Raw genomic sequence first — 19373 nt, forward strand, 5'->3', positions numbered from 1 at the left:
CTGGAGATATGTCTATTATTAAAGACAGGTAAATAAAGTTTATGAGAAATATGAGACCCAATATGTAGCACCTTATAAGGGTTTACAAGGTGATGCGGCGCATATTGCAGCCACTGCCAGAAACACCGGGGCAAACCCCTTCTCTTAGCGATGTGTTCCTGGGTTCTTCAACGTGCATATTACACAACACACGGGACCTACGGCTTTACGTCCCATCCGAAGGACGAAGCAATAATGGTAAAGTGCCTTGCTCAAGAGCACAAGCACCATGTTCCCATGGATGATATTGAGCATAATGCTGGGCTCATTTATGCATGAAAACAAATATAAACAATGCTGGGTACAGCCTATAATCTGGACACAATGCATCCTCCAAAATCAACCGACATTTGTTTTTTCCATTCAGCCTCAATCCTCCAAAACCGCCTGGAGGATTTTGGAGGATTGAGGGTTGGGTTGACTATTACGTGTATCTCCGACATACGTGCACATAAGTCTGACACGCGTGCAAGCACGTATGACGCGCATGGCTGGAACAGTGTGGCATTGAAGAGGCTAGGTGCACGTGTTCTGGTTGCCCACGGCGCAGTGGGCGGGGCCTATTGGTTCGGTCTATAGAGAACCAAAGTGAGGCTGCGTATTCTAGTTCACGCGCATAACTTACGTGTGTGTGTTGACATCAGGCAAAAAATGTTACAACCTGACGCCACTTTTGTCTTCATACATCATCTCAATGAATCTCATCTCAGTGGGGGGGGGGGGGGGGGGGAGGGGGAGGGGGAGGGGGGCAACTAGGGGGGGGCGACAAGGTTTCATGGGGGGGCTGTCGCCCCCCTACGCCCCCCGTGGTTACGCCACTGATTACAACTACACGGGAACAAGCTGGAAAAAAAAGACACCAAAAAACCCTGTTTCAAATATAACTTTTTCAAACCTGTTTTAATGATCACAAACATCAGTAACAACTCAATGGAAAACAAAGCAATCAGAAGCTGTGGTTGTGCACAAGTGTTGAAATGTACTTGCAATGATGCATCTATTTTAAAAACTCATGCAAGGCGTTAAGAGGTCCCTACAAATTGTACACTGTACAATGCTCCAAATTATAGTCCTAATTTATTCATTTTTTATTTGTGATATACTTTGCCAGTAATGTACATGTAAAAGAACTTGCGATTTGAACAACTGACTCTCAACTGTAACAAGGGATGACATTTCAAATGAACCAAATATTTCCCAGACAGATTTGCTGCCTGCACTGGACATCTTCAAAGTTACACAGCAACCGAACTCGGAATACTTTCGAGGTTTCAAAGATGAGTATTTTAAGTCTGTATCAGGCACACTGCTGTTACGACCTGTGAATGGCGGGTCCACAATAACCACTTGGTTAATAACTTGTGATTTGCACAACTACCTCTCGACTATACCCTGGGGTGAAGTTTAAAGCAAACCAAAGATTTCCCAGACTGTTTTTTGCTGCATGGGACATGAACTTCAAAGTTACCGACAACGCTGTCAGCCAATCTCATCAGAATACTTTTCAAAGATGAGCTTTTTAAGTCTTGTGTCAAATACACTGCTGTTATGAAATATGTGAATGGCGGGTCCACAACCATTTGGTAAAGTGGTATTGTGCGTTACAATTCACTTTCTAAGGAAATGTTTCCTCTGTCCTAGTTTTCTGTTATTCTTGGCGCCAGACTTGATTTTGATTTACATGTAGAAGCTTCGGAGGTTGTAGAGGTTGCAATCAATGAGATGAAACAACTCCAGTGTTGGTAACATTGGCAGCGCTACCCACAACATTCCGAGCATACCGGTACCTCACACGTGCTGCATTCAAGCTAGTGCATTAAAGTTAGCTGGATGCCAGGTACCGGCTGTTTTAGCGGAAAACAACCCAAATCTTGGCCAAGACTTAATTTCTGTCAAAGTTCTTTTATAATTTAAGTTCGGGAGCCCAAGTTGGAACTTTCAAATTGGATCTGCTGGATGACATGCATCTACCAGACTTCAAAACTGACTGCGATTATGAAATCAATTAACATCCCGTACTGAAAACACTTTCTGATCAGTTCTGGGTTGACAAACATCCAGACATGCATTTCAGTCCACTGTACATGTACAACTCCTATCCATTCATGTATTGCTCTCGTAAAAACTCCAAATAAATCATTCAATCCTAATATAAATACTCCAGTCTGAATCTGGAGAATCAACGAATCACAGCAAAAGATAAAAAGGCCGGTTACGTGGACTACTTCTTGTCAGCAGGTGCATCGAAGTCAATTTCTGCAGCAAAGAGAATGAAATGAAAAAAAAGTGTAAGATTTCAGTTACCGTAGAATGCTAGTATTTGCTGGTCCCTGAGATGCGAACCTATGGGCTTCGTGCACCAACAGGCATGGGCGGCGCCAGGATTTTTTCTAGAGGTGGGCCAAGCACAATATCCCCCCGAAATCCCTGTACTTTTCCAGCATATTTTCCATTTATCATTTTTCATAATGATAATTATAATGCCCCCCAACCCATTAAATTAACAGGAATATTTCACGCCTCTTTTTCTTTCTTTCTTTTCCCCTTTTTTCTCTTTTGTTTTTATTTTGCTTTTCTGGGGGGGGGGGCAAACACCCCCCCCCCCCCTTGCAGGAGAGGGCGCTTTTATACCACTTTTGAGAGCCCCGTGGACGGAACACAACGCATGTGCGTACTGGTTAGCACGCGCATAGCGCGAAGTACGCACAACTCATTTCATTCTAAATGTTGGCCGGTTCATGAAAGAGCCATATAGTCTGCTTTGAGCCTGAACGATGGACTGACTGACTGCTAATGTGAATTAGATCTGCTTACGTCTTTTGGAATGCCTTTCTGTGGTAACTTTCTGTTACTGCGAACTGATGCTGATATCTACGCAATTTTTTTTTAACAACACTCTCACCTTTAAACTCAAACGTTGGGAATTGCGTCAGGTCTCCACCACCGTAGAGCTTGTTTAGTCGCGACGCCTCGGTGTCCAGGTCCTTCTCTATAACTGGGTCTGGATCTACAAGCTTGCCACCAAGAGCCCTGCAAGGGGGAAGGCAATTTTGTGTGTGTGGGATCTTTCAAAGTTTGTTATGCTTAGGCCAAAAAAAAAGTCTTCGGTTTCTGGTATGCGCGCGCGTCCCGGTAGCCATGCGCGTCGCCAAAATGAAAATTAATTTTTTTCTATGAAAGATGATGTGCCAAAACCGCCAAACTCACTGGTTTGACTGGAATCCTGCTGCTGCACAATTTTAACGTGTTTTTAGATGGGGTTACGATCGAGTATAAGCTTTATGTGGCCTCTCTGGACCCCCATATATTTGCACTAAGTTTAGTCAGGCACCATTTTCAGTCATCAACCGACATTTGAAGAAAAAAAACCGGTAAACCCCCCCCCCCCCCAAAAAAAACAGCCGCTTCGCCGCATCACTTTTTGGGCAAGCTCCATACCAGAAACTGGAGACTTTTATTTTTTGGCCTTATACGGCACTTTTTTTAACAGCGGCCTTGGAGCTGAGAGACAATTTTTGTGCAGCAGCTTGAGATCTGCACAAGCTGGTCTCCACCTTCACAGGTACTCATTTATGATCCTGGGTTGAGGGAGGTAATTGTAGACAAGTGTCCTGCCCAAGAACACTGCGCCATGCTCTCTGTCAGGGTTCAAACACACCTACATGTACCACGGCTCATGAGTCGGGCACTGTAAGCATTGGACCACGACGCTCCACAGTTAAAAGAAAGAAAAATTGTGCTTGCTATAGCTATATTCACGGCTTGAACATGCAAACCTTTATGCACATGTACATGTATAAATCCCTGTGTGTTTAATAGTGATTTACTGCACACTACATGTATGTACGCTTGAACATGCAAACCTTTACGCACATGTACATAGTATGTATACATCCCTGTGTGTTTAATAGTGATTTACTGCACACTACATGTACATGTACGCTTGAACATGCCAACGTTTACACATGTATGTACATGTATACATCCCTGTGTGTTTAATAGTGATTTACTGCACACTACATGTACATGTACGCTTGAACATGCAAACGTTTACGCACATGCACATGTATAACTCCCTGTGTGTTTAATAGTGATTTACTGCACACTACATGTACATATACGCTTGAACATGCAAACGTTTACGCACATGTACATGTATAAATCCCTGTGTGTTTAATAGTGATTTACTGCACACTACATGTACATGTACGCTTGAACATGCAAACGTTTACGCACATGCACATGTATACATCCCTGTGTGTTTAATAGTGATTTACTGCACACTACATGTACATGTACGCTTGAACATGCAAACGTTTACGCACATGCACATGTATACATCCCTGTGTGTTTAATAGTGATTTACTGCACACTACATGTACATGTACGCTTGAACATATGCAAACGTTTACGTACATGTACATGTATAAATCCCTGTGTGTTTAATAGTGATTTACTGCACACTACATGTACATGTACATGTACGTTGAGAATGAGACTAGGAATGGTATGTGGTATCTGTCCAGCCTACAGTGGGCGACCAAAACCCGGCCAAATACCCAGTCCTTCTGTTTTGAGGCGTGCAATCGCACCCCCACACCATCACACACCTAAAAGCTTCCTGAGAAGTGTGAATAATTGCACGCCTGAATTTCCCTGGACCACAGATCACACACCTAGAAAATCACACACCTAGAAAAAACACACCTAAAAGCTTCCTGAGAAGTGTGAATAATTGCACGCCTGAATTTCCCTGGACCGCAGATCACACACCTAGAAAATCACACACCTAGAAAAAACACACCTAAAAGCTTCCTGAGAAGTGTGAATAATTGCACGCCTGAATTTCCCTGGACCGCAGATCACACACCTAGAAAATCACACACCTAGAAAAAACACACCTAAAAGCTTCCTGAGAAGTGTGAATAATTGCACGCCTGAATTTCCCTGGACCACAGATCACACACCTAGAAAATCACACACCTAGAAAAAACACACCTAAAAGCTTCCTGAGAAGTGTGAATAATTGCACGCCTGAATTTCCCTGGACCACAGATCATACACCTAGAAAACCACACACCTAGAAAAAACACACACCTAGAAATCTGTGAGCCTTTTTCTACCCGCCTGTGATTTTCAAATCAGAAGGACTGAATATCCACTTGAATTTAAGTCTAAAGAGAACAAAAATGCCAACAAAAGGCCACTGTACGTGCAGAATATCGGTAGGATGGCTCGCGAAAAAGTTCAGGAAATTTATAACAGGAATAATTCATCATAGGCACCACGAACTGACACTCAGTTGCGCTGAACGCACGCGTATTTACAGAACCGGGTTGTTTTCGGTTTCATGAACTGACACTAACCTTAATTTTACCAATTAAAACACTTTTTAATTATTTTTTTTGTGTAAGTACATGCACACAAGTATACGGATGGATTAAATTTGTGAAAAACCTTTCAAACTGTTTTTCTCTGCTCTGTATTGCCGCATCATGCTTGGGTGTCACTTCATGAAAACGAAACTCTTCCTACTTTGCATCAGTGTCGATGTGCGCGCACTACCAAGTGTCAGTTCGTGATATAGAAATTGTTGATTACGTGGTTTTAAGTAAGATTTGAGGCTTTGCATGGTGGAGATACTAAATAATGAAAGGTTTGCGGAAACACCATGTGGGAATAATTTCTAAAACTAAGAGAACGGTTCTGAAAAGAACCAGAGGTATAAACTCGACGCTCCGGTCAGTATGCTCTGACTTTCTCCGTAAACATAGGCCACACATCCACATGTACAAAAAACGTGTCGACTTTGCCAAATTTTGATTTTCACATTTAGGCTTACTTTTTACGTTTTTTTTTGCTTTAGAAGCATTCTCACCCTCTATATAGGCTAATCAGAAAGTGCTGCCTTTTTCAGATGTCCATTTTTCGTGAAATTTCCAGATACATTTGCACACATTTGCGTATCAAAAATTTCAACATGAAATTTCACAAAAATTAAACATCTGAAAAAGGCAGCACTTTCTGATTAGCTTATATAGAGGGTGAGAATGCTTCTAAAGCAAAAAAAAATCTAAAAAGTAAGCCTAAATGTGAAAATCAAAATTTGGCAAAGTCGACACGTTTTTTGTACATGTGGATATGTGGCCTATGTTTACGGAGGCAGTCCAGTAAATAGGCCACATTTACGGGGCTAGCTCTGACTGGCTCTCCTGAAGACAGTCAAGTTTATACCTCTGGTTCTTTTCAGAACCATTCTCTCAGTTGAGAAATTATTCGCACATGGTGTTTCTGCAAACCTTTCATTATTTACGTGGTTTTCACGAACTGACATCCACTTGCGCGTTAGTGTCAGTTCGTGGTGCCAATGTCGATTTGATATAAACCGAGTTACTCCTTAACCTTTTGCAAAGCCACTTACTTGCTTTTCTTAGCGTACTCCTTGATCTTGTCTAGATAGAGCTTCTGCACGGGGGTCATGGACTTGTCATTTGCCATGACGACGGTTGACATGGCGATGTTCCTCCTCAGGACAAGACAGAGGGTGTTGTGGGCCTGGGGGCCCAGTCTCAAAACCTGCTGCAACATGGTTGGATCTGAAGAGGATGGAAAGTCAATAATTGACAAATATTCAGTTGATAAGCAGTGAAGTTAACCCCAGCACCTATAGTGCGGCAATTTGGTGATGGGATTGTGCCTTTGATGATACAAGCATGGCATTTCGCACACAGTCAGAGTATGTCTTTAATAAGAAAGATATGTGGCTATAGGGCCATCGCAGATTTGTTCTTTTGAAACATATAGGTGGAATAACAAGCAATGGCAGCCATTTTGAACATTTTGAAAATTGCTTGTTATTGTACCTATATTTTTTCAAAGGACGAATCTGCGAAGGCCCTACAGCCAAATATTTTTCTCATAACATACCCTTTTTCCATCATACTTAATTTATAATTATATCGAAATCATCAATGTACATGTAGACCTGTAAACGAAAATGATACGTAAATGATAATGAGCAGGTGAGTTCAATTTTCGTCTGGTGCGTTGTCGCGGAAAGCAAGACAACGAGAATGCTCTCCACGACAACGCACCAGACGAAAATTGAACTCACTTGTGGCGCCTGAAAGCGGTGTGGTACCCACATACATGACATACATCGCGCGCACAGATTTTGTTTATGTCATCATGTGATGCATACATAATAAATAGCAAAACAAAATGGACGACAGCCATTGGAACTGGCGTTTTTTTCGGACAAGCCACCGAAATCGTCGGGATTTTTCACATTTTTTTTTTGTGGTCTGTTTCAAGTCGATCATTAGGCTTCGTAAATAACTGCTGAATGTATGAGGTATGTAAATGAACTCTGGGTTGGGATATTAGAGGTGAAAATGAACAATTGTTGAGCGGCCATTTTTTTAGGGTCTCTTGCTACCACATTCTAACGAACAGGTTATTCCTCCAGCGCTATATGTGAATGAATGAGCATGCAGCTGGAGTTACTCAAGCTACTTGCTTTTTTTAGGGTCTCTTGCTACCACTCATACCAGTACTACATTCTAACGAACAGGTTATGCCTCCAGCGTTACATGTGAATGAATATGGAGCATGCATGTCAGCTGGAGTTACTCAAGCTAGGAAGTAGGAGTAGGACTATTATGATAATGAGTAGACTGGATCACGTTTGTAAACACATGTGCATTTCAAACGATAATAGGGAGTCGGGAACTAGCGCAGCTTTTATGGCGGGTACAAGTTTAAGCTGGTTCCCGATTCCCTTTTACTGTTCGAAATGCACAGGTACAGTGTATGTGTTTACAAACGTGACTCATTATTATAATCGATGCATAGCGCGCGCTCGGTAATGGAATCGCACTCGGGATACTGGGACCATCGAATGTACGCTTGGCATGTAGAAGAAATCGCGTCGTTCAAACATTAAACACGATCGGAAATTTTACGTGTTCAAGATCGCGAGGGGAGCTCTCCAAAATGAACGAAATTCACTTTTTTCCAGATCGTAAGTAAACTTCAGTAAAACCATCTTAATTATCGATGTCTACTCTAGTACTTGTACCTCAGGTGGCATATCTAGTCATTTGGAGGCCGTTTTGAAGGTGAAATCTGAAGTTTCTTGGAAAATGTTGGTTTTTGGGACAGTGACGTGACGTGACAGGGTGATGTTGTCCAGGTCGCGGTATTAGCTTGGACCCCACTATCGCCAGACCATGTCCAAATGTTAAAAAAGGCGATAAGTTGGGTCCAAGTTAGCCCGACTGCGTCTGGCCGTACAGTACTATCGCAAGCTCTGTAGTACGGCCAGACGCCCGATGCTTCCACAGAGACTGAATTTTGTTGGCCGCCGATGTAGCGATTTTGCTACATCTTTTGATCGCAATTATCTTTTCATCCAGGACACAAATTTCTAAAGTTAAGGTTCGTAGTCGTAGAGCAACTCATACCTTTTCGAAAAAAACGTTGTTTGATCTCAATATTTTCATCCATCTGGCCACAAGACGAATTTCAGTCATCAGATTCCACAAATATCGTCCCCCCATGCGATCCCCCATGCGATTTCAAAATGGCGGCCGCGCTGTAATGGTGCAATATGCAGGCGCGCCCGCGCAAACTCATGAATATGCATAACAGTCTGTGACGTATGACCTCGTGTTTTTGGACGTACGGCCCCGCCGCACGCACGTCCAAAAACACGAGGTCATTACGTCACAGACTGTTTATGCATATTCATGAGTTTGCGCGGGCGCGCCTGCATATTGCATACATTACAGCGTGGCCGCCATTTTGAAATCGCATGGGGGATCGCATGGGGGACGATATTTGTGGAATCTGATGACTGAAATTCGTCTTGTGGCCAGATGGATGAAAATATTGAGACCAAACAACCTTTTTTCGAAAAGGTATGAGTTGCTCTACGACTACGAACCTTAACTTTGGAAATTTGTGTCCTGGATGAAAAGATAATCGCGATCGAAAGATGTAGCAAAATCGCTACATCGGCGGCCAACAAAATTCAGTCTCTGTGGAAGCATCGGGCGTCTGGCCGTACTACAGAGCTTGCGATAGTACTGTGCGGCCAGACGCAGTCGGGCTAGGTCCAAGTTACTCGGACTAGGCCTAGGCCTAGTCCTTAACCTGTTAACCAGTTCAGTTGTGACAAAATTCGCCGGTCATTGCCGGTCATGCCGGTTACATTTGCAGAACTCACTTCGCTTTGAAAATCATAAAGTAGCACTAGCAGTGCTTTCAATAATCTTGAAAACTTGGCAGGACAACCAATCAATGAAATAATGGTATCTATTACCATGAAATTACTGAGAAACATAGAAAACAAATTGGATATTACCTTTTCACGCCACTTTACTCCGGCCGAATGTGTTCCAAAGAGCGCCCTCTATGTACGTCACCCACTTTATACAACCCGCCCTCTATTGATGGGCCACCGCGCTGGGGTCGAGGGAGCGCTATTTTTTCCGTACGGTATACGCCTTTTTTCTGTACACATATGCGTAGGCCTCTATGCGCATGGGCGTATTTCGAAGTTGAGAGATAAAGTTGCAATTCAGGTTCTCGGACTGTATTTTCCCTCCAAATCCTCCAAACCACAAAAAGCATCCAATGGGAATCGAACTCGCACCATCGGACACTACAGCAGTGATCGATCAATATAGGGCCCCATCGTTTGGTATGGAAAAAAATACTAGCGCGGCCGGCCGGCGCTGGTCTAGCCCTAGTCTATGGTTGCAGACAAGTAATTAAGTTTCCATAGACCCTAATGATAAATGCCCCCACTTCAGAAATTCAGGAAAAATACTCACATTCTGAGGTGTTCAAGATACATCAAATTAAAGCTTATTTCATCATCTTTCATTTTCTGTTCAATTTTCTGGGGGGTAGCCAATAACTTTTGGGAGAAATTCATCCAAAGATGAGCACCTCTAAAAGCAGTCCTGAAGCCCATCGCCACTTTTGAAAACTGGCGCCTATACGCTCCTGGGCAAAATAGGGCAATTTTAGGGCCCAATCATCCACATTTCACGGAAATACCAGCTCAAACTGTCATCTGCACGGCTTCCACAAACCCTCAAGTTCATGGCCCACAATGTGCTAAAATAATTTGGGGGCCAGCGTGGGCAATTTCGGACCGATTTACTGGTCTGCACCCTTTAAAGAAGCGAGGTTTTGAAAATTTCCCCAAACAACTTGTACGGCATATAGCGTCCGCAACAACTTAATTCGGAATATACTTAGATGATATAAGTGTTCAACTACTCGTTAAATAATAACAACTTGGGTAAATTCTGATTGCGATAAATACATACGTTTGGGGAAGTTTTCGAACTATTTCTTCCAGACTTGAAGGTCAGCTTTGACAGTAACCATGCAGTATTGACGTTTCGGCATCGATGACGACGATTTTTTCACTGACATGAAGTTTAGAATTTCTTCTTCAGTTGGAATGTAACATTTGAATCATACCGAGCATATTTACTGAGAAACACAACGTTCAACATAGACAATGTTTTTGGGGTTCACGAATTTCAATGCTCTGTTACAGCGTTTAAGAACGTAATCGGATTAGCTTTCCTTGACAACGACCGACGCTTTGCCTTCGCAACCATATGGCTGTTAGTAGGCTTATACATGTATATTAAATAGATATTTTTCAAGTGGTTTCTTTGGGTGTGTTCGTTTAGTTCACCCGGGTCAACACGGGTCAAGCCCGTGCCGCTCGATTAGCTCTGACGTCATTTTCTGGGCTCACCCGGGTCTGAGCCACCACAGACCCTGCTCGTTGAAATACATCACACGCATGTTTTGTTCATATTCCAAGAAACGGACAAATATGGCGGCCGGACAGCGCCGGGAAATATCAAGTGGACTTTAAAAAAGTAACTTTATTTGAAGTCTCATTTATTGAGTTCATTGCCACTATTGTGGCTACATTATAATTCCAGCCCAACTTCTTTTTTGAGTTTTGCAAATGACTGAAAAGAAGTAAATCTCATACCAAAACCAACGGGCGTTTTTGTCAGTGGCAACGGCCATGACGACCGTTGCTATGCTACGGGCGTCACGTTATAGATCGTGATGGCCAGCGGTTGAGTGTTCAATTAGCCCGGCTGTCGTGGCTGACCCGTCTGCCTTTACCTGAGTCGATCCGGTCAAGGTAAACGAACGCACCCAATGTTCAGTGTCGGCGGAGGGTTGCCCGAAAGCCAATGCCCACCTACAATCCCGGCCAAAATGGTTGGGCACTTCCTGAGCCTGCCACAGTCACCCATTCCCCCACTCGGGGGGGGGGGGGGGGTTAATGTTGTTCTCTCCAGCTGATGGAGCACACACCACGCAATGAGAGACAACATTGAACGGGGGCCGGGGGGTTGGGGGCCAGCGAGATTTGGCCAGGATTGAAGCCTTGAATATCACTGGCCACGCATGTTGCGGAAGCCAAAACTTAGATGAAGCCTCTTGTTTGTATATACCCGCTACACAGCGGCAGGTCAGATTTGACCCGCATTCCTGTTCATATTTGACCTGACAGTTTTCCGGGTCAAAACGACCCAACAAACGATCTAGAGAAGTGTCATTTTGACCCGCAGATGTTGACCAAGAAGAGTGTCATTTTGACCCGCAAGAGTGTCATTTTGAGCCGGAAAATGATCTAGAGAAGTATCATTTTGACCCGCAAAAGTGTCCGATTCTGACCCGGAAGTATCTGGTCAAGTGGGATCTGGATTCCGGGTCAATTCTGACCCAGGACTTTTAAGAGTGAAAAGATAACAGACGTAACATAAAATACGTGTTGAATGTTTTTAATTATTAGCTCTACTGGCTTTCCGTCAGGATTGGACAAGGGCGGATCCAGGGGGGGGGGGGGGGGGGGGCAAAGGGGGCCATGGCCCCCCCCCCCCAAAAAAAACGAAACCAATTTTTTTTTTATGTAACATCGCAATAAAGGCAGACAATGAGTACACCACCATCTTTTCCTCAAAAAAACATTGGTTAAAGTGGTCAGAAATTGCCTCAGATCGCACAACAGAGCATCTAGAATCCAAACAAATTTCGGGGCCCTTAAGCGGGCCCCGAACCCCATGCCGTAATTGATTTGACCCACTTTTTGGGGGGACCAATTTTTTTTTGGCCCCCCCTAAAATTGTGTTCTGGATCCGCCCTTGCTCCGGTAGACCAAATGCTTCTTTCAATCAATTCTGACAAACAAATTCCCGAAAAATCTTTATGGAAATAATTTCCGGTTACGTTTATCAAAAACGGTTGTTGCGTTCCAGAGACTGTATGCCGTAGACCTCGGTGGTAATTTCCCCAAATTAACTAAAATTACTCACAACTCAAATTAAAGCTTATTTCATCATCTTTCATCCTCTGTTCAATTATTTTTGGGGTAACCTGATAATTTTTCGGTTGTTTGTACTCGTAACTATAAGCATGAATCTTCTTATTTTGTTAATAAGGAATATAAGACTATCTAATATCAATTTTGCTTGATATGTTTCTGATTGCATGAGACGGAGGCGTTGGTACCGAGAAACATGATAGTGCAGTAAGAACCTTTTGTGAATTACCAAAGAGCTACATCATGTATTCATTTTTTTCTGGTCCGCATTTTACGCTCATAGAAAGACAACCCTAATGTCACTCGACCTTCATCCTTCCAAACCAAAAGGATAAGTTTGCAAAAAAAAAATGATCCGTTCAAATAAGGAGATCCTGCGCTGTGTTTTATCAGGACAGAAATCGAAAACAATCAAGGGCAATTAACCCAAAAGGGGCCGGGTTATTTTGACCATCTCTCAGCGGATTCCGCCCCCCCCCCCCTAAGATCTCGACCATCGAGTGACGAAAAATTTTGAAACTCAGCACATGCTAGAGCAACTCTTCCTAAACATGCCCAAGAAATTTCATGACTAAAGGTCAAAGGGTTTTGGTATTATGGCTAATTAATTATTCATATGTATAAATGGCAATTCTGCTCGGTGTACACGACGTATATGCGAAAATTCAGTTTTCACGGCGCATAGCGCCGGAAAATTTTCGCTACGTGCCAACCCGTGGTCCGATTTTTATGTTTTTGGTATCAAAAGATGCGCAAAGCTCGAGGCTAAAAAGTCATAACAGCTCGGATCGCGAAATAATTTTTTTTAGAAGCTATCGCGGAAAATGTTGAGGGGGGGGGGCGGATTCCGCCCCCGGCCCCTTTAGGGTTAAGTAGCCATGGCCAGTTCACAATGTGAGATTGAAATACTAACAACGCGTTGGAGTACCCCAGGATACACGAGGCAGGTTTTAAGGCAGTCCATCTTCTGTAGAAACAACGATGATTGGCCACCGACACTGATTACCCGTCCTCACCTCGATTCTCCAGTGACGGGGAGAAAGACCGTCTCACAGCTCATACAGTTGTTGTCATTGCTAGCTAGCCACGTCCAGACTGAAAACACTGTCACCACAGAAGGACCAAGATTTCAGTACTGAACACATTGCTTGCCAAATTGATATTATCATATCCGTAACCATCACAGGTTTGAAAAATTCTTCGAATTCCAGGATGTCAAACTTCACTTCAACAAACAGTGAAGGCTCGGTGGCATCTGTCTATGACAGTTATGGCGAGAAGCAGTTGTTAGCTGCCTTGTACGGTCTCATCTCATTCGCCGGTGTGATCGGCAACAGCGCCGTCGTGCTTGCCCCGATCCTCTCCCGCAAACCACGCACCACAACCAACGTGTTTGTGATCAACCTGGCCGTGGCGGACCTCCTCATCTGTATGAGCCTGCCTATCACGCTCCTGGCGGTGCTGAGCGAAAGCAAGGAAAATCTACTTATTCCATTGCCTCTTTGCGCTTTCCAGGGCTTTCTATTCGTCGTTTGCATCGGGTGCAGTATGAACAGCATCGCGTCAATTGCCATCTACCGCGCCCTGATCACTCTTCGGACGAACCAAAGCCGTCTGATCTGGCTGTTCAACCGTCGCGGCCTGGCTGCTATGGTCGCTATAAATTGGCTGCTCCCTTCAAGTGCCAGTTTAATGCCCATTGTATCTGAGGCCGGTTCGTACGAATACGACACTAAAATTAGTACCTGTTCCATTAGCCCGAGCTCCAAAGGCTTCAAAACATTTGCTAAACTCATTACAGCCTGCTACCCATTGCAGTTGGTTGTCATTTTCGCCAGCAGTGTCTTCATCGTATTTTCTGTTAGGAAACACATCAGAAGGGTAAACTCCATTCGACAGCAGCAAATAGCTGTTGTCGGTGCAGTCATGAGGCTGAATGCACAGCCGGCTAAGCGTGGTGGTGGTCAAAGATCAGCCCAGCCGATTCAAAATCGTCTCCTCACTCGAGAAGGCAAGCCTCCCTGTCGTAGAAGTCTTGACGTTACCTTGAGTTTATTTCTAGTCGTCTTTTGCTTCATGTTCTGTTGTACACCCTATTTAGTGACGGTGTTTGTCATGCATGGCACAGTCCATAAACTGCTCCCCTTTTTAGCCGCATTGCTTATCGCAAACAGTTGTTTAAATCCTATAATTTACACGGCCCGGCACCCAGACTTTAAGGAAGTGTGCCGCTGCATCATGCTGTGTAGACTCTCAAAGATACCAATGAAATCATATTTGCTACGGAGAGTGCTTAGATTTCGAGAAAGATAATCTCTTATTTTCTTCATCCTGCGCCTTAATGTAAACAGTTTGTACCCAATAATGCAACAGTTTTTAACTCAATTGTCGAAATGAAACTTCAAAATCGAACATGTTTTGTTCAGTGATGGAGCCAATCTGCATATGGATATTAGACCTCCCTGCGTAGAATCTTTACTCCATCCGATAATCTTTCCCACGGAGTACCAGTCACCTGTGAATCGTAACCAAACCACTATATCAGTCACTGAGTGTTTGCGTATTGTGAACGTAATAATCGAATTAGTACAGATTAATGTGTGAGTATCGTGTATTTCGTTTGCAATGGTACTTTTATATACTTTCATGTACGCAAGGCCATTAAAAAAACCCAGAATTTTAAAATTCAGCAGTAGTTGTACACACTTACGCACTGATCTGGACGTTCGTGCGTCTTTGTATCTAAAATCGATTACCAAACTACGTCACTTCATTACATGTACGTCTATTTTGTAACATTTCACTGATATGAAATTACATGTGTATTCACTTCTCATTCGAACTGAATGTTTATTATCGCTACTTCATTAACATATTCCATGTGTTTTGGACAAAACTGGATCCCGTGTCACATGATGCAAAGCAAACAGTAAGCGGTTCTCATCTCTTGATGAATGGTTTTAAAGTAATCACTTTAGTACATTATGTTTAATGTGGGCCAAATAACATGTAAAATATGCTTACATGTTTGGGTTGTCGGCGGTTTCATATCGACATGATGTCACAGGGAAAATGGTCTACATTAAAACTCACGTTCTTTCATAAATGTAAAAATATATATATATCGGACACTTCAATCCAATCCGGCCTTCTGCTTTCAATATCCAAAAGTGCCAATCACATTTCAATCACATATGCAGGTGGGGACTCAACCTCGTCCCCAGTGCTTACTTTATTTCCAACCGTGTTTCCAGTAGTAAACCCTGGATAGGAAACTTTCTTCCTGTTTCCTGATTCGATGCCGCAATTGGCTAGTAATGGATTTTTATCGTGTACTTGGTGCTATTATTTACAACGTGCAGTACGTGTTTTCGCGATCATTCGTTCACGCCTTCTCGAAAATACTAATTTCATTTTCCAATTTGCTCATATTAATATGAAATATGATACTGCATGTTGTTTCGATAAGATCGTATAACAGTTTGATTTCAAAAATCGTGTTTTCGTAACTCACGCTGTGCTCGCGCTGCTACGAATTGACTCTGTTTTTACCCCATACACCGCATACAAAAACAAACGCTAATGTGTAACTCATATCCAGGCACCAGACTGTTCCTCATTTGCATACGTGTTCAAAACATCTTTAACTGACTATACGTTGTTTATAATAATTTGAATTTTAATCAAGGCAATACTACATCTGCATGGGATTTTAAGTGTTTAAAGTGTAATTCGAGTAATTCTGGGGAATTTGGCAGATTGTTGATAAATCTGACATATTTTGAAGTGCATTTAGCAGAATTTGGCAATGACCGGTCACCCTGCCCACCCCTGTCATGCTCAGAATGCTCTTCTCTGCTAAAGAGGGTGGACCTATAAATAGACCCAGAATTGCCTACGCGGGCTAAATAGGCATTTGTATTTAATTCTTTGCTATTAGAGCATTATGTGGGCTATAGGTTTGCAACAAAAAAGAAAGGTGGCTGGAAGCCTTTGAAAATAAAATGGAGCCTAAACAAGGCTCTATTTTGCGATAGAGCACCGGCATCATTTTTCAAAATGGCGATGGTCCTCAAGACTACTTTTCAGGGTAATAAGGTACGCGTAGGCTCTAATTATCACTGAGTTCTATAGTAGTCGATTTAAAGGTCTGCACCCTAAGAATTAGATTATGTTATTTATTAACCCTAAAAGGGTTATCTTCGCGACCCGAGCTGTTAGGACTTTTTAGCCTCGAGCTTTGCGCATATTTTGATACCAAAAAACAAAAAAATCGGACCACGGGTTGCCGCGTAGCGAAAAATTTTCCGGCGCTACGCGCCGTGAAATATGAATTTTCCGATATACGTCGTGTACTCGGAGCAGAATTGCCATTCGTACTTATGAATAATTAATTACCCATAATTCCAAAACCCTTTGACCTATAGTCATGAAATTTCTTGGGTATGTTAAAAAGAGTTGCTCTATGAATGTACTGAGTTTCAAAATTTTTCGTTAATCGATGGCCGAGATCTTAGATTCCGCCCCCCCCCCCCCCCGGCTGAGAGATGGTCAAAATAACCCGGCCCTTTTAGGGTTAAGTGCCATCGAGAGCTCCGCCAGAGCATTTGGTGTGGCGTTTATGGTTTTTGCGTAGTGTATTGTACCGACATCTTTTCTCCTCCCGTTACATAACCAAACGATATTCTTATAAAACTCGTCCGCACGCTGATTTTATAGCTACATAATGATTACATTAACATCCGTGTGTGCGCAGTACGTGGATTTTTTTATGCAGGTCGACTACGATTGATTCCCGCCTATCAGACACGTTCGGTCGTGGCACAGAAGTTGAAATGCTCCTCCTTTTTGCGAATTTGAATAACGCCGACTGATGCCGATCGTATTTATATCGCCGTAGTTGGCAAGTTGCACATAGGTAGCACCAACATCAACGACTGAAATGTTCCCATCGGTCGTAATTTTGGCGCAGCTGGATTAGTAAGGTCAGTCGTCGACTGTTCTGATGGCGGCTTTATATGGCGCTGATTACCGCTAGGCCAAATGTTTCAAAAGAAGATGATTCGTTTGGGAGGGTCGCTCTAGGAAATTTGACAAGCTGCTTGATACATGTAACATAGGGTTTTCTTTCTCTCGTTGAGTTTCTCCCCGTCATCCACTCTTATGGCAGACCTGTCTTCTCAAGTCTTACCTGGTTAAAGATTCATGAGGGTCAGGCTAATTGTTCCATTACGGCCACTGACTACTGTGCAACTTCAGTTTGCTTACCATGTGCGTTTTTGCTTTCTAAACAAAAGATGGAGGAGGACCTAAAATGATACAATATTCTCAGAATCGTACAAACAAACAAGCTGTAGCCATGTTGTCCGTCTCGGGGAGGGGGGGAATAGCAATGCAATTGAAACGGATCGAGATCTCATGTGAAACTGTTCTGCACAGACTCGCATGTTGCAGTCATTGACTGAGATATTCCCACTACCAACGGAACCCTAGGGAGTCATTCTCATAGACTTGTTGTTTTTCTAACTTTAATGACCCCTAACCCAAATTTCCTTCCCCACGAATTGTGTTTTGTTTACTAGTGGTCCACGAGCAATCGATCTATCCTATTTTCGACTCTCAAATCTTGCCTCTATATAAAGGCATTAGGGAGACATTAAAATGTCTCCCTAATTGCACATGTATCCCAAAGGTATAACTTATGACGCTAAAGCGTCTCCCAAAGGTCCTATTTGTGGCTGTGTGTGATGTCCGTTACTTCAGCTGCCGACTTTTAAAGCACCACTGAAGATTAAAATTTAATTTGCATCCTTCTAAAAACCCATACTATAACATCACTTGTATACATGAGTACAATGTTATGCACATAAAGCCACCATTCCATTAATTTCAATAAGGGAATAAATGTGTGCTCGAGAGGTTTTTATCACTCCGTTTAAGACCGCTTAGAGTCTGGGTGCTGATAATTACCCGAGCCGGAGGCGAGGGTAATTATCAGCACCCAGACTCTAAGCGGTCTTAAACGGAGTGATAAATACCGACCGAGCACATATTTATTCACATTCATAAATACCTTTTCGGTTAAAAAATATCAAATAATTCGTTCAAAAAAATCCCGATTTTGTTCAACAAGTTCACTTCATGCTTTTTGAAACATCCCTCTGGCAAAATAATGGAGTGTTCAGCTGGCGAGTAAGATGTAAACAACCCTTTTATGGTGATTGACGCGCGCGTGGCATGTTCTGCGCGATGTCGCGCAGAACGCACCTGGGGCGTTGCGTTTGGAATTTTGAACTATAAAATTATGACTCACTGGTAGTGTTGCGCATGCCTACGTGAGGATTGTGAACGTTCAACCAATGAAACGGTAAGAGGCACTGGATTTTTAGGAGTCCACATTTTATTGTGACACTGGAAAAGTGTTTAAGACCAGCTAGCAATGTCTTTATCATCCGTTTAAGACCGGCCACGTGACGGGCTCTCGACCAATAGGAATAGCTAAACTGTCTGAGGTATTTATGAATGGTTCTTTCAAATATGTTATGCTCTTACTTTGTTCATTGTGCTATTATTTAAAGACGAAAATATTCCGATTTTCAGAAATGTTCATTCAAGTGGTTTTCTTTTAATATACTACTTTATAAACTAAACGGCAGTTACACGTACTTGAATGACCAGTACTGTAAGCAAAGCCACGTACAATGTGACAAACAACCTTGTGTAAGTATATTGCCGAAACTCTGAGGAGGGATTGTTTAAAAAGAACTGTCCGTAGAACGCATCAAATCATCTCGGCTGCATTGTATTTAACTGATGAATTATTTGTTTCACCAATACGAGTTACGTACATGTAAATGGTATATAAACATGGTATATAAACATGATAATGGACGCTTCAAATCAAAAGGGGGAGATTGCTTCTGACAGTTTGAGCACCGGAAGTGCATAAAATAATGTC

At 42.8% G+C, this 19373-nt stretch overlaps 2 protein-coding genes across 2 annotated transcripts; one reads left to right on the forward strand and one right to left on the reverse strand.

The window, feature by feature from the left end:
* Positions 1-911: 911 nt before the first annotated feature.
* Positions 912-9508, reverse strand: LOC119735931 (ATP synthase-coupling factor 6, mitochondrial-like). Its single transcript, XM_038209885.1, has 4 exons — positions 9407-9508; positions 6461-6635; positions 2942-3069; positions 912-2295 (listed from the first exon to the last, which is right to left on the reverse strand). The coding sequence occupies exons 2-4, from the start codon at positions 6625-6627 to the stop codon at positions 2261-2263; spliced, it is 330 nt and encodes a 109-aa protein (XP_038065813.1). The 5' UTR covers positions 6628-6635; positions 9407-9508; the 3' UTR covers positions 912-2260.
* A 4119-nt stretch (positions 9509-13627) lies between these two features.
* LOC119735261 (G-protein coupled receptor moody-like) lies at positions 13628-14780 on the forward strand. The gene is made up of 2 exons (XM_038208964.1): positions 13628-14426; positions 14767-14780. The coding sequence occupies exons 1-2, from the start codon at positions 13628-13630 to the stop codon at positions 14778-14780; spliced, it is 813 nt and encodes a 270-aa protein (XP_038064892.1).
* The last annotated feature ends 4593 nt before the right edge of the window (positions 14781-19373 follow it).

This window comes from Patiria miniata, unplaced genomic scaffold (assembly GCF_015706575.1).
Source record: "Patiria miniata isolate m_02_andy unplaced genomic scaffold, ASM1570657v1 HiC_scaffold_29, whole genome shotgun sequence".
NCBI lineage: Eukaryota > Metazoa > Echinodermata > Asteroidea > Valvatida > Asterinidae > Patiria > Patiria miniata.

What these genes read in the sequence shown, in the direction of transcription:
- LOC119735261 (XM_038208964.1), top strand. Translation starts at nt 13,628, where the DNA reads ATGTCAAACTTCACTTCAACAAACAGTGAAGGCTCGGTGGCATCTGTC.
- LOC119735931 (XM_038209885.1), bottom strand. Translation starts at nt 6,627, where the DNA reads ATGTTGCAGCAGGTTTTGAGACTGGGCCCCCAGGCCCACAACACCCTC. An exon ending in GAGTACGCTAAGAAAAGCAA is followed by an intron (nt 3,070 to 6,460) that starts GTAAGTGGCTTT and finishes TCCCCCTTGCAG; the next exon opens with GGCTCTTGGTGGCAAGCTTG. An exon ending in CCCAACGTTTGAGTTTAAAG is followed by an intron (nt 2,296 to 2,941) that starts GTGAGAGTGTTG and finishes TCTTTGCTGCAG; the next exon opens with AAATTGACTTCGATGCACCT.